General features: G+C 36.1%; 1 protein-coding gene across 2 annotated transcripts in view; it reads right to left on the reverse strand.

The window, feature by feature from the left end:
- Positions 1–12033, reverse strand: part of ATG2B (autophagy related 2B) — a 45965-nt gene extending 33932 nt beyond the window's left edge. For both annotated transcript variants that reach the window (XM_065838507.2, XM_065838506.2), the window contains exons 1-9: positions 11421–12033; positions 7801–7963; positions 5944–6096; positions 4877–4979; positions 3318–3480; positions 2653–2832; positions 2355–2451; positions 1046–1228; positions 162–316 (exon numbers count right to left, since the gene is read on the reverse strand). In XM_065838507.2, the coding sequence (XP_065694579.1) occupies positions 162–316; positions 1046–1228; positions 2355–2451; positions 2653–2832; positions 3318–3480; positions 4877–4979; positions 5944–6096; positions 7801–7963; positions 11421–11582 (1359 nt within the window). In that variant the 5' untranslated portion in view covers positions 11583–12033. The remainder of the gene's footprint in view (positions 1–161; positions 317–1045; positions 1229–2354; positions 2452–2652; positions 2833–3317; positions 3481–4876; positions 4980–5943; positions 6097–7800; positions 7964–11420) is intronic.
- Between the last annotated feature and the right edge of the window lie 42 nt (positions 12034–12075).

A 12075-nucleotide genomic window follows, 5' to 3' on the forward strand; every position in this document is an offset into this window, starting at 1 on the left:
CACATAAATACAATTTCCACAGCAGAAAAGAAATATTATATTACATTTTCAACTGTCCTGGAATTTTGCAATCATTCTTGATATTGTAAAGAATATTTATGCAACAGTTTCAGACAAAAGTGTTAATTTCCAAAATATTTTAAATGTAGTTAATATTATACCACTGTAGTGCTCAGTGGAGATCCTGCTGGTGTAGTTGTGTAGGTACTGGTTAAAGACAAGTCTAGATCCATAGTTGGAGGGTCTCCAAGAGGTGGAAGGGAAGAAAGACTGTGAGACATGTCCATTTCAGCCATTGAAAAGAAAACTTCTTCTTCTAATAAGAACCATAGATAGAAAAGAGTTATTTTCTAACAAAAAAAGAGTTTACTTTTACCAGAAGAGTATTTCTAAGTTCAGAAATAAAACTGCTCCACAGAATAACTAGCTAAATACATTATTTATATTATTTACACAAGTTCTGAGCGTTCTTGATACTGAGACTAGTAGCATCTATGGCCAGAGATAATTAAAAAAATCAATAAACTAATAACTACTAAAACAGTTCTAACTACTAACTAAACTACTAACTAACTACTACTAACTAAACTAATAACTACTAAACCAGTTCTAGTTTCATATTCAAGTTGGTATAATTTATAGAAATTCATACACTCTCCTTTTGACAAACTAAAGTTTATATTTTCACATTAAAAATATTCAGAAAAAAAATCATACAAATAAAAATAACAGGGCAATGCAATTAGGATTCTGTATTTAATTTCCTCAACCATGCATTTGAAAAGACACTACGCTGCACATGTATTTGCTGTGTTGCACAATAACACACACATTACTGAACAGTTGTAATTAAATAATGAATCCAGTCTAGTCTGATACCTAAGCTAGGTGTTGATTTTTTCATTCAACAATACAATTAATAGCTAACGATTACTCTATGTCAAAGTTCTTTTGATACTTAAATCCATAAGATTAAAAAAAACAGTCAATTTATATATTCTTTACAACAGGTTATTCGCTATGCTGCATCATCTTTTATACTTGCCACGACTAGAAGGCGTTCTGGTACTCTCTGTCTCATAGAAGCTTTGTTCAGATGATGCTCCTGCAGATAAAGACTCTTTTCTTAAATAACGTTTCAGCTCCATCTGAATTCGATACTCATCTTCCTGTTTCATCGGCCGGTTCTTCCTATCTTTATTTGACAATTCTATCCTGCTTAGGCTCTCTGAATTCAAAAAGGAAGACAAAAAGCATACTGTAATATCCTTGCCAGTATCCCCAAAAAAATTCAAAAATGAATCTGAAAATTAACCAACTGTTGTTGTTCTGTTTGTATGCATCTGTTGATATATATATATACATATCTGTTGTATATCAGATGCATAGATACAAGCTTTTTTGTTTTGGAGATCTTCCTTGTCCAAAACAGATTAGTCTCTCTCTAGCATTCATTAATTTCAAGTCCAAAGAAAATATGTTAAGGCCATATATGCAAATGATGGTCACATAAAAATCAGCATATATTTCTCTTCCCAGTCAGCTTTAGGGACCAAGTACAAAAATTCTTAAAGGTTTTACTATTAAGGAATTATTAAAATTTCAGGTTTGAAGATGATACATACGGGAAGCTATACATAATGCTTTTCCAGTTCTCCAAAAACAATGAACAAGTCCAGTGCAACAAATATACCAGTGTCATTAGAAGAATATTAAGTATCTACCAAGGACATGACACATGTTTTCAAAAAGAAGATTAACTATCCTAATATTAAGTATCCTAATTAAGACAGATATTAATTATCTATCCTAATAGCAAGTATTGTTACATTAGGTAGATGCAAGGGAGGAACAAACCAAAACACCCTCACCCTGCTACTGCGATAGTCTAAACACTGCTGTTAATTACTTCACAAATATGAACAGATGAACTCAGTTATTGTCTATTCTATATTTTCTGTGCCTGTCACTAAAGTATAGGACAGAGAAGGAACCATATTGCTAAGCCCCTCTCATGAAACAGAAGCTACAAGAAACAAAATTGTTCTGGCCTTCTGATTTCCTTCACTTCCCATTTCCCTGTCTCCTGTCCAAACATATAGTCACTTGTCAAGCCTTATTTATTACCTACATTTTCATTAGCAGCATATAGAATTTGCAATTGAGTCCAATAAATGGATCATAGTCCTACTCAGAGCAGCTACAAAACATTTTGCTAAGATCAGATGGAAATTAATTATAATCTACCACCACAAATATATATTTTATTTTCATTGAGGAAACCCATTTATCTTGCAAAATTTATTTTTCATCCATCATAATTCATATTTAACATTTACAGAACATTCACTTGCCTGGTCCAGCAATAGCTGCTACCATGTCTAATAGAAGATGCACCTGCCTTGGTGAAAGAAATAGATGTACAGAGTCTATTTGTCCATCTACATCCAACTAAAAAAAAAGAAAGAAAAAACATTTCAAGAACACTTCAGGGATTTTTCTTATTAGACATATGTACTGGTTTTGAATGCAGAGACTCCACAAGAAAAGGGGATTCTGCCCCCTTGAGAATCTCACCATTCCTTTTATTCAGTAGAAAAAAATAAATTCCTACATAACTATTAATTTAAAGACCACGAAAGCATGACTAACCTTAGCTCCAGGAAGCACTTCATTTTGCTTTAATGTTAGGCTCAACTCCATTCTACCTATCAGCTTACTGATCTGTACAGGGTCAGAAGGAGTAATTTCTGGCAAGTTTCTTGTTAATTGCGGATGTGGCTCGTAAGTGATTTTTGGATTCCAGCTAGGTGAAAGCTTTGGTTCAGTTGCCTTAAAAGTTACAGAGAAAAGAGTAAGAATGTATCCCATTTCTTATGAAAAAAAGAAAAACGAAACACCCAAGCATTTCAAATAAGCTTATCATACAAATGATCACTTTACACAAATGTAAATTGCATAATAGCATTAAAAACATGTAATTATAACTGTGAAAGAAACAAGGCAATGTAAAACATTAGGCCTTAGCAAAAACGTGGAGCAAGTTTCTACAGAATAATGAATTGCAGAGGACTTCTACACATTACAGTGGCAACCAGATTCCAGTACAATACATCCTATATTTTTTAAGCCCTAAAGTCTCAATTTCCTTCCATTGCTTCAGAATCAACAGGAAGTGATTATTAAATTTGTCAAACACAGATTCAAGTAAAAGTTCAACTTCTATATCCTTCATTAGGATGAACCTAATATAAGAGTGTAACAATATAATTTATCCTTCATCAATTTACGTTCCTATACAATGTATTTAATTTTACCAGCTGTGTAGCTGAACACACTGGGGAGGACTTTGCTGATGCAGGAAACTCATCCCAGAAGAAAGAGACACCTGAGAGTTGCAGTAACTTGTGAGCAAAAGCTGTGGGCTGATGCACATTAATTCCAGAGCACTCATCTGCAGTTTCATCACAGTACATAGTTCTGGGAGACAAAAGCAAGGAAATAAAGATGCTAGGTGCATGCAAATTGTTACCTTTATTGTGCCATTTAGCCTTTAAGTTTGTACATGCTCTCTCTTGTCAGACTATTTACAATGCCACTTATTGTCCTGAAAGGAGAAACCACCACTCTCTGGGAATGGGTGGAAATCTTAAATTTTCTACAGGGCCTCACAAGACAATTCCAACATGCTTCCAGTGTGATTACACCATTGTGTACACCATCCTAGTACTTACATCTGATCTGACCACAAAGAGGAGTCTCCCAACACTTCTATACATAGTTTTTGTAAGGACATACACAATCCTTGCTTTAAAGCATTTTTTAAAATCCACCATCTAATAATTTTATAGTCTAAAAACACTATTTGAAAGTAACATTCTGTGTCAAAATGAAAGTTGAAAATTGAGAGACCAGGCTCCAAACATGTAAAATTTCTGTGAAATTAAACTTCTTGCATTATAATACTGAGAAACAGCATAAACGGAAAACTCTTAAAAAGATGCAAGTCTCCACAGAACAGAACTTACAGTGGAAAAATACATCTATCTTTCCATAAAGAAAATGTATCAAACATCAGAACAACGTGCTACTTTACAATTTGTTTCAATCTCACTTTTAAAGTGCAGAAAAAAGAGGTTTGTTCTGGGAACAGACTTTCAGAAGAAAAATAATTAGTTGTACTGACATTTCTCCCAAACTGAACATAATGTGAAGCTTATAAATGTTTGTTTAAAATCAAATACATTTCATTAGCATTTATCAGTAAGAATCTGTTTTATTTGGTAATGATTTCCATACTTTGCAAGAAAATACGATTACACCATCCCATTGGTTGAAAGTACTTTAAGAACAGGTACAGTATTCAAGTTCAAACTAATTACAGAATACATGTGAGTTCTTTGAAAGCTCACAGAGGACATAAAATCTCCTAGTTAAATTTTCTTCAGGACTGTATCTTTATTCCTAAAAATATTTGAAGTGTTTTCATTATACAAGAGGAACTTTTAAGACATTAAATCCCTTTTGAGTAAGAGATGGCCTGATCTACCAATAGTATCTATTGATTGCTGAACATCTGAGAAATGGTATTCATCAATTGTGGAAGTGGGCGTTACCAAACCTTCGGAAAAATCTAGAACTCTTCTAATTTGATAGGTAAATAACTTTAACTTAAACACGTTAAGCAAGAGTAGAAAAAATGTTCACTGGCATTATAAAAGAGGTGGTCTTAACAGGGATAATCAAAAGCTAGTGTCTAACTGCATACTAAGAATATGTGTGTATGGCTAAAATATATTGTACAGGAAATGGCAAAAACTGCCTAAAACCCAAAACAAAACAGAATTTAAAAACAAACAAACAAGCAAACCTTTACCTTTCGATTCGGATTTCAAGTGCAGTTCCACTTTTAGAGTTTTCCGGCACATGTTCTATTCGCAAAACAGTATCTAAAAAGGTAACTTTCACTCTTCTTAAAACTTAGATGAGAAAACAAAAATATAACATGAAAGCACTTAAGTCATTCAACAATTGTTTTTACAAACAAAATGAAAGATCACTTTAAAATGTTTAAGTTCACAATACATATTTCATAGAAATAAATTGTCAGTTGAGCTAAATAGTGTAACAAGACTTCAAGTGACAATGTAAACTATTAAATGTCTACTATGTACAACCATACCATGCAATGGACCTTTCATGCATGGATATTTAAGCAAGCGACAACTCAGTTGTTCTATGGCTTAGTGCAGATGATCTTCAAACAAAGTACTTGTTTCACCATGCACTATGTCTGAACTCCTAAACATGGCTGGAGCATTACACTGCTTTGGCTGGATACCTCTGTTTCTAGATCTGATTTTAAGTGTTTCCCTTAGCTCAGACATTTCAACACTAAGTTCTCCACTGTACAACAGTCGTAAGATCTTAACTACTTTCACTTAAAAAGCCACCACCACAAAACAGAGTTTCTAAAATTATTCTAACATGATGTGATTATTGAAATATATATGTCATAGTAGGTGAGCTTTGTGTGAAACTTTGTGGAAAAACATTCTCTGCTTCTCCATCAACAGCATCACCACTGACAACCATCTAAGCTTGTGAGACTGGCACTACACTGGCACCTCAAAAACTAAAGCATCTCACCAGCCATTCAAGCACAGACTTAGCTGGGTCTCTTCTAGTGTGAATAAAAAACAATTTGGCCATGAAGAAGGGTTCACAGTCTCCACTGAGGAAATTATACAGGCTTTTTTCCCCTTTTGAAAATAGGATCAATTGTCCTGCCTTCCTATTTAAATCTTACAGGTAATGGTAACACGTGAAAAATTGTGAGATAAGTTACACAACTTGTGTTACAAGTTAGTGCCATTTTGTAAAGCAGAAACAACATAAACTCATATAATCTCAGATCTTGATTCAGACCACAATAATTCGTACCTGTTTCAATAGTTTCTGCAAATTTCTCAAGTCCTTCAAAAGGCTGGGACCCCTCTCCTTGTTCATCTGTCAATTTTTGGCTAAGACACTCTTTTGCAAGCTGCATGCTACTGGTCATAAAACTTGACCAATACATAGGCTCAGATCCAGATGCTGAGGAATAAGAGAAGTTTTAATAAATTTGACTGTCAACATTTTGAAACCAAGAATACAAAACAAAATAACACACTTGGCACATCCAGAAAAAGAGTTTCAACAGCTCAGGACGAAGTCACACTTAAAAACAAATTTAGTTACAATCTCTCTTTATGCACTTTACTACTTCAACATTACTTTGGTCTATTTAGATTGTGTTGCTAAGATTCTGGTACTTGAAAACTCAACACAAACAAGATGAAAGCAGGACCTAGTGTATCCAATTTTCAGGTTTAAGTTAATAATTTCTCAATAAATTTTTTTATATTGGTATGACTTTGCAAGCATAATTCACAAAACTAAAACAATGAAATAACTCTTATTTGATAATTACTTTGAGGTTTCCTATTCCATTTGACACATACCCTAGATGGAGAAAGACTAAGCAAGGTTTAAGATGTTATCTTAGCACATTAGAGCATGTTTTAATAAGTAGAACGTAATAAAATTGGAGATCACAGCATGTATTAAGATGAACAATTTTTTTAGCCGTCAGATTAACTTAAGTGCCAGTACACTCTTATCAGCTAATACCTAGCCCACTGTGAGCAAATACTATAAAACTAGATTAGAAAAGTTAATCAACTTCAAATATAACACTCTAGTACAAACAAAAGTAAACCTAGCACAAATACAAACATGTTGAACAGGCAAAACATTCCAGTTCAGTATTCAGGTCTGTAAACATCTATGTGCTTACAGAAGTGTGACAAAACCAACATCATTATTTTTTTCTACTGCATTATAAGGCACTAAATTGACGCAAGTGAATAACTAAAGCTTTCCTCTAATACCATCATTCTTTCAAAGCAATAATCTTGCATCAGAAAGTAAGATAGCTCAAAATTTAGCTCCAGTTAAACAAATAACAACCAAATGAAGAGTACATATAAGAAAGTTACTTAAGGTAACATGGAAAACAGAGTTTATGTATTTTTTCTCTTCTTTATGGTGCACTTAAGGAAATATTTTCTTCTCTGTTCTCTACACTATAAAAGGAAAAAACCTAAAATCTTCCAGACATTCATTCAATGTTTTCCAAACACTAAAACCGCACTAAATATCCCATACCCACTATAACAACACATCACACACTATAATAACCCATGTTAACAGACTTCATGGAGATTTGATAGTTAAGTGAAAATTAATCACCAGGACATTCTAAACTAGATCAGCTAGATCCATATGGATATCAAAAAGCTAGAAGAGCTCAGACAATCCTCTGAGCATTATAATCAAAGGTGTTAAGAATTTAGAGTAGTTAAAACTCATTACTTCAGACTGCGATAGCAATTGAAACGTATTAACTGTTCTCCAGATGTGCAAGATACACCTTCTACCCTAAAGTTGCCAAAGCAAGCCAGAACCTCACTGAAAACTGCCCCACAGTCTTGACTTAACAGCAAAGGTCCACAGCTCCTAATGCTGACCAGCAGCACTTGGCAAATGACACCCAAAAACCTCAGCAAACAGTTTAGAAGAAGAGATAGGGCAGTAGGAACATGATAAACATTTTAATTTCACAGATCAACAAACAATTGAGAAACACTGTATGTAAGTCAAACAACACTTTAAATAAGGTTAAGAACTGACTAAAGCAAGTGTAGCCTTTTGCCTCTGTAAAGTCTCCTTTATGAAAATTTAAAAAAATAAGCCTACCAAGCCTTGGTCTTGGCCTGAAGACCATCTCTAATCCTTTCACTTCTAATGCACAGTTATCCTGTAGCAATGACCCCCATGGAACAGATAAAGAAATTGACTGGATAAATCCATCTGTGACTTCCAAAGGTGCATCTGCAGACTCCAGGATCTCATTAAGACACTAGAAAAGGAAAAAGAACAAATAAATAAATCACCACCATAATTTTGAGCATAAAAAGTAAAAGAGAAGAGGCTACCAGAAAAGGAATTATACTCAGAAAGACAATAAACTGGCCATTTTCAAGAACTTTGATTCCATCATACTTTGTTTCACATTTATTACTTCACTTTCAGCATAATACAGATTTATCTGTGGTAGCTGTATAACCTGTGTTTTTTACACTGTACCAAAAAATTCTGCTATCTTATAAATACTATAGTACTGACCCAAGTTCATCTATGCATTTTCTGGCAATACTTGAAGAAAGCTGAAAACATGCTGCCAGTAGAACCACAAAAAAGTACCTGATTTCTGTGGCAAGACTATTTCACTAGTCTGTAATTTCAGTGTAAAGTTCATTTTAGCTTTCCATGTGACACCAAAACAATAGAACCAAATAATTATCTCATGCTAGACACCATACTTGTCACTTCTACATGACATTTTAATGTGTTCAACATTTAACACTGATTTAAAAATATAAATATCAAAGCTCAGTCAGATCATATTCTACAGAAACTATTTCATTAATCCAATCGTTTATAGTGACATTAGAAACAAAACTACAGTCAAATTGCCTTCAATACCATGCAGAGTAAGTGAAATTGATGAGGAAAATGGAACACTAGCTGTGAAGAAGTAACTTACGATTTTTTTATTTTCCACAATCCTCAGAAAAGACTCACTTGTTGCACTACATAGCTTTCATTACATCCATACAGAGCCCAAAAACCCCATTCTCAAAGGAAATATATTCTTCATATTTATGTGAAAAGAACTATAAAACCCTGTTTGTGCCCTGATTCAGAAAATTAATTAAAACTGAAATTATTGAACAAGAACTATATCTAGGATGCTCTAATAGAACAATCTAAATCACATATCAACTTCAGTGAGTGTAACTTTTTATTATATACAAGACCTCACTAAATACTGTGGTTGTAATATTAATGTATAATGTTAAAATGGCAAAGACTGTGGTTTTGATCTTCCTGTGAATAGAGACATTTGATTTTACCTCAGAAAATGAATAAACTCAACATCAAAAGTTTCTAAAAAATAAAGATTTAGAAGTTGCTTCCCATTTTCAATTATAATTACAATGTTCTAATTCTGTAGAATAATTAAAACACAAACAAAAAAGTCTTCAGAAAGTGATGGTTTTCATTCTTATGTCTCCAGGTGTAATTTTCCCATCATGTTAACTTGTTGCTCTGCTTACGCTCCTAATAGCTTTGCTTTTAGAATTTTGTTTGCTTGCATGTCGAACTTTCCTAGTTTCTGTTCCAAAGTCCACTCAAGCAGTGGAAAGAGACACCAATTATAAAGAAACAGAACTTATAACTGTTCTATTGAGAAATTATTTAAGAATCGAATAATCAACTAAGATTCAGTGACTTTAAAACTTTATTTTGAATTAAATATAATTATAGATGTAGTAATAGTGTAAGGTAACACAAAAATAATTATTTGGCATGAAAAATATATTTGAAAATAACACAGATTAATTTAAATTACTCGAACCATTACAAAATAATTTGCTGTATCAGGAAGTAAGCTAGTTACTGAAAGCTGTTGTGAAAAAATCTGATCTTTTTCCTACCAACATACATGACAATAAAAAATAGTGTATTTTATAGTACCTTCCTTATTACTTCAAAATAGAAATTTACTATCTAAAATAAAAAAAAGCACATATTCTTATAGCTAAATTACTTCATTAAAAAGCCACTTGTTCCTCTAAAGTAGCAACTAAAACACTTCGAGAGAAATTTTAAAACAGAAGCACAGTCATCACATCAGGACTTGTTTCCACATTTTTGACTGAAAGTCTCCAGCTGGAATCAGAGTAATTCTAGTAGCAAAGGTACTATTTGACGTACATTAAAATTCAACCACAAGCATCATGAGTTACATTTTGATATTCCTAAACAGTCCAGGTCCCAAGAGGCAAAGGGGTTACACTTATAGTTCCAGGTATTCCTATGTATCTCTATAAACTATAAACATGTACAATATTGGCTAAAATATCTACAGTGTTAAGATGAACAGACATATCCAAAAAAAAGCATAAGATAATATGTAAAACTATAGCCATCCTGGTGATTCATAGAGAATAGGCTTAGAATGACTGAGCGGGGAGGGAAAAAAGAGCTGTAGTACTTCGGTGACATCTGTTTTTGCAATCTGTCATACATGAGAAAGTCACGTGCAGAGAACCTCAAACATGTCATTGTTTACAAGTCAAAAAGAAAAACGCTGATCTACAAATGCAGAAGATAACCTAAGCGTTATTGTATATACATGTAATCACTGTGTATATGTAATTAACTGTTCATTTAGTACTGGTCCACAACTGCTGTTGTTTCCAAGTATTTACATTATAAATACTGACTAGCGGAGACTGCTGTGATACCCACTAGAGGGCATAATAATTCAATTAAAGCGAGACAGTCGCATTGCCTGCCACTGAAAACAAGCTGCAGACACAGCCAGGAAAGAAGAAAACAAGTAAGTGAACAACAAAAAGCCCCACACTAAACCACTGGCAATATCGAGCATTTCTGGAAACATCTGCCTCCTGCCACTTTCAAACATATTTTCACAAAAACAACTGTAAAGGCATTATTTGAAAACATCACATATTCAAAAATACTTTAAAATGTACCCAGCATGGCCTAACAGCAGAACATAATGCAATAAGCCTGTGTACCTAGTTCATCATCTCTGCTACCCTAGAAGTGAAAAGCTGACGCACAGAAGCGCTTAAGGCTGCTCATGACAGTCACTTGACTGGCAGGTAGAATTCAGTAACATTGCTAATTAACCCAGGAAACTCTACTTAATATTATCAACATGACACAGACCTTTGGATTACCACAGTAGGCTGAAGTATGTACACTGAAAAAAGTTTCAGTCGGTTCAAGGCATGACAGCCCATCTGCTAAGCAAACTCCAGCTAAAAACAGCTTCCCATTAGCCAATAAGGACTTTCACCATTGCAAGACTAGGGGACAATATTTAGAGATCTACATGAACGAAGCTCATCTCCAGCAGTAGTCAGCAGACATGTTCCTCTAACCACAACATCTATTTGTAGTAGTTTAGGCTACAATAGCTCCTTTTCCCTGAAATGTCAGCAGCTACTGCCTTCTTTTAGTTTTTGTTTCCTTTCTTGTAACTAAAAATAACGAAACCAAAGTGTGGCTAGAAAAACATATCCTTAATAAAGGGCCAGATGATTTATTTTGTTTTTAGTGCTTGCATATTGGAGAATGAAATGGATGAAACGCTAATTATGGCTGTAACTTTTTACACGAAGGATGCTAGCTACTGAACACAAACTGGGTGGCAGCCGGGGGCAGGGAATCAGCTGGTCCCTCAGGAGCCGAGGGGGCGAAGTGCCGGCATCTCTTACCCATTTGTCCAGAGGGACCTGCGTCAAGGAGCCGGTGCCCTGGTAGAGATCCAGGCTGAGCTGTTCCAGGCTGAGCTTCTCCTGCAGGAAGTGGCCCAGGTACCTCTGCAGCAGGTACCTGCAGGCCCTCTTTTTGATGGACTCCGAGAAGGGCCACGGCATGGTGCCTGCGCGTCGAGGGTCGGGTGGCGGGTCGGGGCCGGGCGGCGGGCCGGGGCTGGCCCCTCCGGCGGGCGAAGACCGGGAGCTGAGCGGGAGCCGCCGGGCCCAGCCTCGTCCCGCAGCGCAGGCTAACGCAGGGGCTTCCCGCCACCCCTCACAGCGCCGGCGGGGCGGCGCTGCCTCCCGTTAGGGCGAAGAGGCGCTGACAGGTAGCTCCATCCTCACTCGGACAGCGTCGCCGCCATCTTCTCGGCGGCCCGTGAGCGCGGACGGGGCCGCCGCGGGCGCGCTGCCGAACGGTGCGCGGAGCGGGCGAAGGGCCGGCGGGCCGGCCGGTGAATCCCCCCACGTCAGCTCTCCGCCGCCAGCGAGGGCGGCGGGCCGATCTGGGGTGTTTGTCTCCTTCCTCCCCGCGTACCCCCCCTGCCGAACGCCGTCACCGGCACCGTGACGTCCGCGCGGAAGTGGCGTCACTAAGCGGAGGAGGCGGGGG

Source organism: Patagioenas fasciata, chromosome 5 (assembly GCF_037038585.1).
Source record: "Patagioenas fasciata isolate bPatFas1 chromosome 5, bPatFas1.hap1, whole genome shotgun sequence".
In the NCBI taxonomy this organism is placed as follows: domain Eukaryota; kingdom Metazoa; phylum Chordata; class Aves; order Columbiformes; family Columbidae; genus Patagioenas; species Patagioenas fasciata.